Genomic DNA, 13,361 nt, shown 5'->3' on the forward strand with positions numbered 1-13,361 from the left:
TCTGATATAAGTATAGCAACTCTGGCTTTCTTTTGATTTCCCATAGCATGATATATATTTCTCCATCCCCTTACTTTTAATCTGAAGGTATCTTCTGTGTAAAATGAGTTTCTTGTAGACAGCATATAGATAGATTTTGGTTTTTTATCCATTCTGCAACCCTATGTCTTTTGATTGGAGCATTCAGCCCATTAACATTCAGTGTTATTATTGAAATATGTGGGTTTAGAGTCATAGTTTCCTTTGTGGAGTTCATGTTTGTGGTGGTTTCTCTGATGTCTTCGTTCCTTGCAATACTTCTCTCAGAGCGTCCCCCTCTGGATTTCTTGTAGGACTGGCTTAGTGGTGACAAATTCTTTCAATTTCTGTTTATTTGGAAAGATTTTTATCTCTCCTTCTGTTTTGAATGACAGGCTTGCTGGATAGAGGATTCTTGGCTTCATATTTTTACTGTTCATCTCATTGAAGATCTCCTGCCATTCCTTTCTGGCCTGCCAAGTTTCAGTAGATAGGTCTGTCACCACTCTGATAGGTTTCCCTTTGTATGTTAGGGCCCTTTTCTCCCTAGCTGCTTTCAAAATTCTCTCTTTGTACTTGTATTTTGCCATGTTTACTATGATATGCCATGCAGAAGATCGACTCAAGTTACATCTGAGGGGAGTCCTCTGTGCCTCTTGTATTTCAACGTTTACTTTTATCCCCAGGTTGGGGAAGTCTCTGCTATAATTTGTTCCAGGACTCCTTCAGCACCTTTCCCTCTCTCTTCCTCTTCTGGGATTCCTATGATACAGATATTGTTGCGTTTGACCGTATTGCTGAGCTCTCGAATTCTTCTTTCCTGTTCCTGGATCAGTTTGTCTCTTTTTTTTGTCTGCTTCTTGTTTTTCTATAATGGTGTCTTCTAAATCACTTATTCTCCTTTCTGCCTCTTCAATCTGTGCATTGGAAGCCTGAATTTATTATGTATCTCATTTATTGCATTTTTAAATTCTTCACGCCTATTTTTATTTTCCATTTTGTCTAGTTTCTTTGATGTCCCCTATGTTTTTTTCAAGCCCAGCTATTAATTTTATGATTATTATTCTAATCTTGTTCAGTTATGCTGCTTATATCTGTTTTGAGCAGTTCATTAGCTGTCATTTCTTCTTGGAGTTTCTTTGGAGGAGAGGTCTTTCGTTTCGTCATTTTAGTTAGCTTTCTGGCTCTTGTTAGTTTTAAAGACTTGTTATGCTCTCTGCAGCTATGCGCGCTGTTGTATCCAAGAAAACTCTCTGACTATCCAAGGCCTATCCTTTCAGAGAGTGTTTTTTGAATGGTATCTCTTGGTCTCTCTTGTTGGTACCTTGGTTATTTTCTTTTCCTAATTGTAGTGGTTTTTGGGACTCTCTACCTTTTGTACTCTAGCTTGTTTCTTGAGGTAGCCGTGGAGATGAAAACAGACAAACACACAGGGAGCAGGAGCACACAAATGCACAGACAAATTCAACTAACATGCAAACCGAGAGGGAAAACGAAAAAGTTAAGAGAAAAGATGGAGGAGGGAAGGCGAATAATAGGAAATTAAAAAATCCATAAAAAGGTCAAAAAAAGAAAAGAAAAGGGAAAAAGAAGAAAACCGATGGACAAAGAACGGTTTAAAGCGTATAACTGGATTTCCCAGTTGCAGATAAATAGCCAGGTGTATGTAGTGCTGGTTGAAGAGCATAGAGATAGAGAGTGACAAAGGGCAGGGATGAGGCAAAATTGGAAGTAGAATGAACAGGCAGAAGGGATAAGGAGCTTTTCTCAAAGAGCTAAAGGGTGGGATATGGTTGGATAGGTGAGAGAAGGATGCTGGTGTTATCCAGAGAAACTATATAGTCTAATTACTCCTGAGAGAAAGAGATGAGAATGTCGGTAGGTGTAGAATTTATATCTACAGAATGGACTAGTTATGACTGTTTAAGCAAGCTGGTGACCAAAGTTAGTCAGGTCAGTGTTTAGGGGAAAAAGGGTAAAAAAAAAGAAAAAAAAAATAGAGGAGGAGTGCAGCTATCTAGCAGGGATGGTTGTGGTGTGATCCAGTGTGACAGGCGGGAGTTCTTCCTTAGGGTTGTGGTGAGGAGTGGTGGTGCACCAGACGCTTCTTGTACCAAGTGCTGCACCTTGCTTTTTTGGGTATCTAAACTCCAGTGCTGGGTGGGTCGTGCTCTTTAACGGGAGCCTGACTGAAATTGTGGTAGACACAGCCTTGCAATCCCCTCAGGGCAATTCCAAGCTTCTTGCCTAGCCCTGGGGGTGGAGCCAGAAGCTGCTGCTCCCGTTCTTCCAGGTCAGGCTGGTTAGCATGGGCGGGGGCTTGTCTGCAGGGCTCGCCCGGCCCTCTGGAGAGAGGGAAACCAGGTCCTTCTGTGTCTCACCACCCGAAACACGAACTCACAGGCAGATCTCCCAGTTTTAAGCCCTTTGCCTACGCTCTAAAGTTCCAGCCAGCTTGGGGCGCGGAGGTCCGCGCACGGCTCCTCCAGGAATCCAGCCGATCCGGGAGTACAAATGAACAAAGGAGTGGTGCCCACGCGGCGCAGCTGCTCCGGGACAAGTTGGCATGCGGGGATTTGGCATACCCAGTCCTGTGCCCCGAGCGGAGGTTTTTCTGGTTCCCAGCGGCAGACACCGTATCTTGCGTAGTTTCGGATCTCTCTTTTTCCCCTTCACTCCCCACAGAGGGGGGGGTCACCTGGCCCCTCCAGTCTCCGATCCCTGCCCGATTTTATCTTCCCCAAATCGCACTCATGTTAGAAGGCTTTCTCAGTGGATTCTGCATCCTTTTTCTCCCAATCTCTTGGGTTCTGTAATGTTACCTATGGCTTCAGATCTTTTCCGTGTGAGATATGGGGGCGAGTGCAATGCACAGAGCTCCCTACTTTGCCATCTTGCCCTCCCCGTGACCTCTTAAATAGTATTTCTTGAACTAAGTAAAATACCTTTGGGAGTCATGGTAGGATTCCAGAGGAATCAGGACATGAAATTACCTTGGGAAAGTAGAAGACTGGAACTTGCTGCTGGGGTTGGCTTCACTCACAGGAATGTGCGAACTCAGGATGACAGACTTTAGTCCTGAACGCTCATGGGAGAGGTGGACTGCCCTCCTGTGTCCTGTGGCAGCACTGAGAGCTGGAGTCAGTTGGTGATCTTGGCAATGGCAGATATGGTTTTCAAAAGGCTGCTTTCCCCTCCCACCTGCTGACCAGAGTCTCTCCTGGTTCTTAGGATGTGAGTCTGCATCTGCTCTTTCCTGGTGTGCTTCTACATATTCCTGGGAAAGAATCTGCATACTGAAGGAGATGGGGAGAATCTCTTTAAAACAAATTTTGGAGACTTACCAATGTCCTATTCTCAGATACTGAGATTTTTTGGGAAGAATCTATAAGATGCAAGTTGGAATCAACCTAAAACATTCTCTTTTCTTTGTAGGAAGGTATTCTGGTTTTTCAGGATTTCAGAGGAAACACAGTACATGATGTTGTCTTCCCTCAGCAGCTCCCTGGGCTTTCTTGGTGGCAGCACAGACATACACATACATTTGGAGATCCTGCCATTCTTCTTCCTCCCCATCCAAACAGGACAGTTGGCGTCTCCAGAGGACCACAGTAAGGAATGCTAGACCCATGTACACAGAGAAGAAACAAACAGACAGAAAACCTAGTATTTGTGCTGTGTGGATATTTGTAAAGCTCCTGTTTACTTTATGACCACTACATGTTAAAAGTAATTTCGATAAAACATGGGTTTTTCTTTTCAGGTGCGGTGTCTAAAAGACTATGGAGAATTTGAAGTTGATGATGGTACTTCAGTCTTATTAAAAAAGAATAGCCAGGTATTTCTCATCTTGAGATACTTTAAATCTTATAAGAATATCGAATGATGGAAATGTTAGAATCACTAGCAAAATAAATGTTACCTTGTGATGATAATTTGTATCGTAAGCATTATGCTTAGTATAAGTCACACTGTTTTGTCCATTTTCTGAATATAAAGACTTGAAGCAAATGTTGCATATACTAAAAAAAGGTTAATTAGATTTTTGCTTGTATTTAACACTAAGCATATTCCTGGGAAATTATCACAATGGAACTTATTTGGGCAAGTGGGCTTATTCTAGTTAAGGGCCTGTATAAATTGTTGTGATTTAGCTTCTTTCTTTGAATTTATTAAAAAGGTGCTAAGCACTCACTTTCAGCTTGTACATCACCCTTTAAATCCTAGTTTTTTAACATGCAAAGGGTATATGGATCAGAAATTTCTAAGTATTTAACATAATCCTAACAGTTTAACAGGGAATGACTGAAATTGTGAAGTTATAATTTAAGCTAAATTTTTTCTTACAAAGAATCTCAATATATTGTTTTCTTAGAAATCATCAAGTTCACAGGGCGCCTGGTGGCTCAGTCAGTTAAGCATCTGACTTTAACTCAGGTCATGATCTCACGGTTCGTGAGTTCAAGCCCTGCATTGGGTTCTGTGCTGACAGCTTAGAGCCTGGAGCCTGTTTTGGATTCTGTGTCTCCCTCTCTCTCTGCCCCTTCCCCACTCATTCTCTGTCTCTCTCTGTCTCAAAAATAAATAAACTATAAAAAAATTTTTTTAAAAAGAAATCAAGTTCACATTAGATGTATTTTCACTTTAGATGAATTTATAGTAGCTAGATTTATTTTTATCCCATCTTAATTGTAGTCACATTAGTGTAGGACAAAAAATGACCTAATAAAAACCACTCTTTCTTTCCTTCCCATTTTGTTTTCAGCCAGTTAGTATCCAGAGCCCTTAAGTCATTGATGTCTTTGTTATGCCCTGGACAAAGTAATGCTGAGTTAATGTGGTTCCCTTAGGGTGAGTTGCTTTATTTTACTAGTACCCTTGGATCTTGAAATAGTTTCCTAAAATAAAGGTTGAACATTTTAAAGACAGATTTTCAGGGGACCCTAAAATCTTTGGTTATTAGAGCAAAAATTTCCTTCCCAAGCATCCTCTTCAAAGTAGGATAGTAATGAATAGAAAGCAGATGCTCAAGAATTGCTCTCCTAAAAACCTGCCCGTCTGGAGGACCCAGCAGGAAGCTCTGATTCACAAGAACAAAGCTATCTTCATAAAGCAAGATAGGAGAAAACTTTATCTCCAACCCTGTCCTGTGTTTGAATTTCTTTCTCAAGCTCTTTGGCTGATCTCCCCACCTCATGTGCTGAGACAGTGATTCCTCACTGGAGTGCCCAAGGGGTGCCAGGGTAGGTGGAAACCAGCTGAGTCCTTCCTCCTGTTCCTGCTAAACAATTGTCACTCTGTGTGGACCATGCAGAAGCCTTTCCCTTGAGATGCTTTTTGACTTGTTTCTCAGCACTGCCCTACCCTTAGTTTAAAAAATGGAGAACAATTATGGTTGATTTTTTTTTTTACCCACTATGTGTTTATATACTATAGTTGATATTAAAGGGATTTTTAAAATGTCCGACCACATTTAAAAGCAGTTTTCTACAGTTTTCTGTAGAATCTGGTATAGATTATCTATTAATAGGAAAATATATTTTTGCCATAATATCTATTTTTTTGAGAGAGAGTGCACACAGGGAGAGGGGGAGAGGGAGAATGAGAGAGAATATTAAATAAACAGCCTCCACAATCAGCATAGAGCCCAACTGTAGGCTAGATCCCACCACCCTGGGATCATGACCTGAGCTGGAATCAAGTCAGACATTCAACTGACTGAGCCACCCAGGCGCCCCAGCATACATTTCTTTATCCTTGTGCATATGGCAAGCATTTTCTATTTGTCCAGAAATCAGAACCTCCTCCCCCTTTTTAAGTAGGGATTAGAATAACTTAAATGAACAACTCAATTTTTCCTCCTTTTTTTACATTTTACATTCTTAAGGCATTTCAAAACCTCATTTAACAGGTTAGACAACAGTGTGTCTTCAGCCCATGAGTCTTCCTGGCTAGTCAGGAGGGATTTATTTACTCACAGGCCTCATGGTGGACCTGTGAGCTGGTGAGGTGCACAGGGCCACTGAACTGCATTGTGCACCTGGAATAATTTTGACAGTTCCTCCTGCTGCAGTTACATTTTTATTTCTTTACTTTGAGAGAGAGACAGAGAGAGCACATGACATGCTTGTAGCAGGGGAGGGGCAGAGAGAGACGATCTCAAGCAGGCTCATGCTGTCAGGTCAGAGTGGGGCTTGATCCCACAAACCGTGAGATCATGACCTGAGCCAAAATCCAGAGCTGGACACCCATGCACCCCTGCAGTTACTTTCTAAGAGTATTTGCTCTGTACTTTTTAATGCAGCATTTGTAGTTTTTACCCAAGTATGTCTGTCTTTTCAATGAAGTTTCTTTGGTCACCTGCGAGCTTGGAAAGTTTTCCTGGCTTGTTTCTTGAACCTCCTCAGCCCGGACCTTAATAAACATTCCGTTTTAAGTCCCTGTGCTTTGAGGGAATCAGACAGGGAGGCTCCTTTCTGCCTCACAAAGAGAGTGGTTTTCTTTCAGGAGGACACGGAGGGCAAGTGTTAGCTGGGTACCAGTGTCTTCACACAGTGTGTGAACAGCACCCATGTTGTAGGTTATGATACTTTTAATCCTGTAGAATACAGGAGGAAACCTGCCACTGCTATTACTAGAAGAATAATGTTCAAACTCAGTACTAGAGAAAGCTTAATGGGGAAGATGCTCCTTTTCCTGGTCTTACTAGCAAGCTGCTGTCACACTTGTAATCCACTGCTGCAGAATCTCACCCCTGGATTTTCTTTGCTTGAATCTCAAAATGATACTAAGCAAAATTCATACTGGAATGCAGAATTCTTTTTTTTTTTAATTTGTTTATTTTTTACAAATAGTTTATTGTCTAGTTTCCACATAACACCCAGTGCTCATCCCCACTAGTGCCCTCCTCCATGCCCATCCCCCCTCCCCCCCACATCCATTAGTCCTCAGTTTTTGTCAGGATTCAAGAGTCATGGTTTGCCTCTCTCCCTTTCCCCCACCATTTCCCCCCTTCTTCTCCCCCTTGTTCCTCAGTTAAGTTCCTCCTAATCCTCCTATACATGCAAACATATGATATTTGTCCTCTGCCTGACTTATTTCGCTCAGCATAACACCCTCAAGGTCCATCCTTGTTTCTAGAAATGGCCAGATTTCATTGTTTCTCATTGCCATGTAGTATTCCATGGTATAGATAAACCACATCTTCTTGATCCATTCATCCGTTGATGGACACTTAGGCTCTTTCCATGTTTTAGCTATTGTGGAGAGTGCTGCTATGAACATTGGGGTACGTGTGCTCCTATTGGAATGCAGAATTCTTGAGTTAAATTTAACTCAAGCAAACTATGAATTTGTTTATAAAAATCAGAATTCAGTGTGGTTCTAATTGGCATCAATTTCAGTTGATAAAGGTAGCAAATATGTGTGTTTAGCTTTTAACTACTTAGCTGTTTGAAAAATATGCAATCAAATTGCTGCTTTTTAATGATACAAAATGTAATTTTAAATTCTTTTCCAATCGTTTCTCTTTCTCTTCCCCTACTGTTTCCCCTCAGCACTTCTTACCTAGGTGGAAGTGTGAGCAGCTGGTCAGACAGGGCATCCTGGAGCACGTGCTGTCCTGACGTTGGGCTGAGGCACTGCCAGGCTTTTCCCCGTGGTGTGAGGCAGAGCCAAGCCACGGAAAGTTCTTCACATCCTTCATCACCCTCACCTCTTGGTTTCAAAAATTATAGACGTTCTTGAAGATAAACAGGAATATCTGGCTAAGGACTATGGTTTTTCTTTTGTACAGGATTCCTCCTCCTCTTTGTAATAAACTGTATCTATAATCCTAACATTCATCTAGTTACTACAATGTGTTTTTTAATTTTTTTAATGAAAGTAAACGTTTGTTATATTTGAATTTATTTTTTTACACCAGTAGTAATGATTATTTTCAGTGAACATCTCTGATGTTGCCCATGGTATAGTACACTACGTCATAAACTACAAATCCAAGGAAGGTAGTAGTGCGTTTCCTAAGTTACAAAATTTTGGCAAATTCATACAGTATTCTCCTTAATACAATAAAATTCTTTTTTGTTGTTATTGGAGTCATGTATTACTTTAGTGATAATTTTTACTCCAAAAATGTCATCTAAGTACCAAGAGAAAATACTGTAATTTTTAATGGTGGTTTATAGCAGAGCAAATTATTTTATACAAATTAGTATGTCCTTTATTTTTTTTTCCTTTCATAATTGAGTTTTTTTTTTTTTTAGTTCTGAGGATTGGCACAGACAATTCAGCTTGCACACAATTCTTTTTTTTTTTTTTAATTTTTTTTTTTTTAAATGTTTTATTTATTTCTAGGAGACACAGCGTGAGCAGGGGAGGGTCAGAGAAAGAGGGAGTCACAGACTGAAACAGGCTCCAGGCTCTGAGCTGGCAGTCAGCACAGAGCCCGACGCGGGGCTCGAACCCACGAACCGCGAGATCATGACCTAAGCGAAAGTCGGACACTTAACCGACTAAGCCACCCAGGCGCCCCATCTTGCACACAATTCTTACTGGACATACCGAAAATCTAAACAAATCATGTAGTTGTGGTTCTTTTCTAAGTTATTCCAGTGACTGTCCAGCTTAAAATTTGGAGTCAAATTTCCCTTAACAGCATATCAAGTACCAATATCTTTAAATGTTGATATGCTCTTACACTGTTAATTAACTCCCATTAACTCACCATTCAATATCATATATACTACATACTCCAATGTTCAATCTTGCACAGCACATTCTCAAGGTTACTAGGAAACTGGACGAGGACGCCAAGATGTTAACAGAGTGCACAAATTCCGACAGGGAGAGCCAGGATCAAGGAGTGGTTTTCTTTAGAAAACAATTCTACCGAAAACAACAAGGGAATAGAAGTATTAAAAATGTTCCAGAAATATTAAATGCACGACTGACTCCAAATTGCCATTTAGTATGCTTGGTATTACAGGATATAAAAACTACCCCATCTGTGGAATGTTAAGCTGACACACAAGACGATCAAAGCCTCCCATATTCAATATCTCACTATTTTCTGGTTGTACCGAAAAGTAACTAGCAAATGATTTCACCTCTTAAAAAAAAAACATTTACACTTAAAAAATAGGATGAGGTGGGATTCCCTCCTTCTTAAAAATGTTTCTAGAGCTACTAAAAAACTTGCATTTACAAAATAGTTGATAAAAATATTCCTCTGGATTGTACAAGAAGGGACATGTGGACCCCTGAGAAGACATGGGATGTGGTATTAATCAGACTTGGCTTCTTTCCTGCTTTCTCAGAGGCCAGAGTCTCCCCGGTTTTAGTTTCTCTGTTTTCTGCAGGTAAGTCTTTTGTTTCTTGGTTTAGCCACTTCGGCCTGTTTTCCCTTAGCTCCCCTTTTCGCCTTTGTTTGTACTTATTTGTCTGAAGATTTATCTTTTCCCGCTGCCTTTTTTAGGCTTCACTTCCACTTTCGCAGGAGCGGATTTAGCTGACAACCTCGCCGACTTCCTCTGGGCTCCTCCTTCGCCGCCCTCTCGGCGGAGCTGACCCTCTTGGGCATCATGGCGGTGGGGCGGGCGCGTGCTGGGTGCCTGCAGGCCGCCGCGTGCCCAGAGCCTTCGCGAAGCTGGGCTGCCTGGCCACTGCCACTCCTCCCGCCGCCCGAGCTGCTGCGACCCGCAGGATCGGTGGGAGAACTGGATCAATATGTCCTTTAAAACTATGCAACTTATCCTTTTAAAGAGCATTCCTTCAGAAGCAGCTGGCTGGCTCAGTCAGAAGAGCATGCAACTCTTGTTCTCAGGTGTTGTGAGTTTGAGCCCCACACTGGGTGCAGAGATTACTTAAATACAAACAAAACCTTAAAAAAAAAAAGCATCTGACTTAAGCTCAGGTCATGATCTCATGACCTCATGATCTCATGTTCATAAGTTTGAGTCCCGCATTGGGCTCTCTGCTGTCAGTGTAGAGCCTCCTTTGGATCTTGTCTCCCAATCTCTCTGTCCTTCTGCTTATGCTCTGTCTCTCTCTCCCAAAAATAAACATGAGTGGATGAATAAAATAAAATAAATCAAGAGCATTCCTCACGCAAGCTCATTTATTTACCATAGTCGAGTAATTATATGTATTTAGGTGGCTCTGCTTTGTTCTGGAGTTGGTCTAAAGCCAGGTAGAGTTCCAATGTATTGCAAAGCTTTCAAATTCTAAAGGAGATTTAATAATGCCAATATGATTTTTAAGTCATTTTCAAAAGTTGTTAAAATTTAACATAAATACTGGAATTATCAAAATTGGTCATTTCAAACAATGCTGCTTTCAGATGATCCCTTTGATTTAGAAACCCTGTACCCCTTTGTTTTGATCATAACTCATATAGCTTTTCTTCAGCTTATTAAAAAACTGCCTAGACTCCACCAGAAGCCTACTAGAACTGATCCAAGAATTCAGCCAAGTTGCAGGATACAAAATCAACGTACAGAAATCGGTTGCATTTTTATACACCAAGAATGAAGCAACAGAGAAATCAAGAAACTGATCCTATTCACAACTGCACAAAAAACCATAAAATACCTAGGAATAAACCTAACCAAGGATACAAGATCTCTGTATGATGAAAACTATAGAAAACTTATGAAGGAAATTGAAGACAATACAAGAAATGGAAAAATATTCCATCCTCATGGATTGGAAGAATAAATATAGTTAAAATATCATTACTACCCACAGCAATCTACACATTCAATGCAAATCCAACCAAAATTGTACCAGCATACTTCTCAAAACTAGAACAAACTATCCTAAAATTTGTATGGAACCACAAAAAAACCTCAAATAGCCAAAGTAATACTAAAGAATAAAACCAATACGGGAGGCATCACCATCTCAGACTTTAGCCTCTACTACAAAGCTGTCATCATCAAGACAGTATGTTATTGGCACACAAACAGACACATAGACCAATGGAATAGAATTGAGAACTCAGATTTGGACTCAAAAGTATACAGCCAACCAATCTTTGACAAAGCGGGAAAGAGTATCCAATGGAAAAAAGACGGCCTCTTTAACAGATGGTGCTGGGAGAACTGGACAGCAACATGCAGAAGAATGAAACTAGATCATTTTCTCACACCATACACAAAAATAAAATGGATAAAGGACCTGAACGTGAGACAGGAAACCATCAAAACCCTAGAGGAGAAAGCAGGAAACAACCTCCTTGACCTCCACCGCAGAAATTTCTTACTTCACACATCCCCAAAAGGAAGAGAATCAAGAGCAAAAATAACTATTGGGACCTCATCAAGATTAAAAGCTGCATGGCAAAGGAAACAATCCATAAAACTAATAGGCAACCGATGAAATGGGAAAATATAGTCGCAAATGACATATCAGATAAAGGGTTGATATCCAAAATTTATAAGGAACTCACCAAACTTCACACCTGAAAAACAAACAATCCAGTGAAGAAATGGGCAGAAGATATGAACAGACACTTCTCCAAAGAGGACATCCAGATGGCCAACAGACACATGAAACGATGCTCAGCATCCCTCCTCATCAGGGAAATACAAATCAAAACCACACTGAGATACCACCTCACGCTGGTCAGAGTGGCTAAAATGAGCAAATCAGAGAACTCTAGATGCTGGTGAGTATGTGGAGAAACAGGCACCCTCCTACACTGTTGGTGGGAATGTAAACTGGTGCAGCCCCTCTGGAAAACAGTGTGGAGGTTCCTCAAAAAATTAACAATAGTACTCCCCTATGACCCAGCAATAGCACTGCTAGGAATTACCCAAGGGATACAGAAATGCTGATGCATAGGAGCACATGTACCCCAATGTTCATAGCAGCACTCTCAACAATATCCAAAACATGGAAAGAGCCTAAGTGTCCATCAACAGACGAATGGATCAAGAAGATGTGGTTTATGTATACCATGGAATACTACATGGCAATGAGAAAGAATGAAATCTGCCCATTTCTAGAAACATGGATGGACCTTGAAGGTGTTATGCTGAGCGAGAGAAGGACAAATACCGTATGTTTGCAGGTATAGGAGAATTAGGAGGAACTTAACGGAGGACCGTGGGGGAGAAGAAGGGGGGAAATAGTGGGGTAGAGGGAGGGAGGCAAACCATGAGAGACTCTTGAATGCTGAGAACAAACTGAGGACTGATGGGTGTGGGGGGAATGGGGGGTGATGGGCATGGAGGACATGGAGGTTGCTCATCATTGTTGGGATGAGCACTGGGTGTTGTTGGAAACCAACTTGACAATAAACTATAAAAAAAAAACTTTGCCTAAAATTTAGTTTTATTTTTTAAATAACATGAATATATTCCAGCTTGCAGAGACCTTGGTGAAGCAGGTGTCACATGCCAACTTTCCTTATCATTTCTCTTCAAATGCTGCTGCCATTGGTGTCCCTATTCTCCCTCTTGCCAAACCCCCCAATTCTTCAATCTCAGTACAGAATTTATGTACACCCATTCCATTGCTTCCAGACCTTTTTAGCGTTTGAAGATCCCATCCTTGCCATCAGTCCTTCAGTGTAACTGCCGCGACTGATTCCTTTCACAGTGACTATGGCTTCTTCAGTCAAAACAGTCGTTTTCTGGGTCCTGAGGATGTAGTTTGTATATGTCTCATCTACTGAAACCATATTTGTCAACAAAATGTTAATAGATTCAAGTCCCATTGTTTTCTCTGTAGGGTCAACTACAGAATGTTCTTACACATACATTTTAGTTCTTGCTTCACCAATAAGAGATTTCACAATGGAAGACAGTCCCCTCTGTGCTGAGAAGTCTATGGCTGTGCAACTTTCTAGAGGGATCTGGCTGTCCAGTACATCAGCTCCAACCGTGCTTGGGTTCATAGGGTTTGGTTGTAACGGTTTTTCCATGAGTGGTCAAAGACCTGCTCTGAAGTCCACATCTTTCTTTATGGTGCTGGCAGCCCACACGATGTCCAGGGGGTCCTGGAGGATGAGGCCCTGCCCTCCCCCCAGCCACCCCACCACTATTTGAACTTTTTTTAATGTTTGTTTATTTTTGAGAGGGAGGGAGTGGGTGTGAGCGGGGGAGGGGCAGAGAGAGAAGGAGACATAGAATCTGAAGCAGGCTCCAGGCTTCTGGCTCTGAGCTGACAACACAGAGCTTGACGTTGGGCACAAGCTCAAGGACTGCAACATCATGACCTGAGCTGTTGTCAGACATTTAACCGACTGAGCCACCCAGGTGCCCCCGAATTTCTTTTAAATAATCCCTTGCTGCATAGTGAGAAGGTAGGTCTCTGCATCTTGTGTTGTTTCTGGTGAT

At 41.4% G+C, this 13,361-nt stretch overlaps 1 protein-coding gene and 2 pseudogenes across 3 annotated transcripts in view; 1 reads left to right on the forward strand and 2 right to left on the reverse strand.

The window, feature by feature from the left end:
* Positions 1-8,114, forward strand: part of GINS1 (GINS complex subunit 1) — a 31,585-nt gene extending 23,471 nt beyond the window's left edge. The window contains exons 6-8 of one of the 3 annotated variants that reach the window (XR_005526978.1): positions 3,782-3,856; positions 4,784-4,869; positions 7,575-7,655. Coding sequence is in view for 2 of the 3 variants with exons in the window: in XM_039224425.1 (XP_039080356.1) it covers positions 3,782-3,856; positions 7,575-7,643 (144 nt within the window). In the remaining variant the exon portion in view is untranslated. Of the gene's footprint in view, positions 1-3,781; positions 3,857-4,783; positions 4,870-7,574 lie in introns of all 3 variants that reach the window. The other 2 variants (XM_039224425.1, XM_039224426.1) reach the window with 2 other exon arrangements.
* A 445-nt stretch (positions 8,115-8,559) lies between these two features.
* LOC120226243 lies at positions 8,560-9,866 on the reverse strand (annotated as a pseudogene).
* A 2,566-nt stretch (positions 9,867-12,432) lies between these two features.
* On the reverse strand, positions 12,433-12,946 carry LOC120226242 (annotated as a pseudogene).
* Between the last annotated feature and the right edge of the window lie 415 nt (positions 12,947-13,361).

This window comes from Hyaena hyaena, unplaced genomic scaffold (genome assembly GCF_003009895.1).
Source record: "Hyaena hyaena isolate Hyena2069 unplaced genomic scaffold, ASM300989v1 scaffold_1648, whole genome shotgun sequence".
NCBI classification, from domain to species: Eukaryota; Metazoa; Chordata; class Mammalia; order Carnivora; family Hyaenidae; genus Hyaena; species Hyaena hyaena.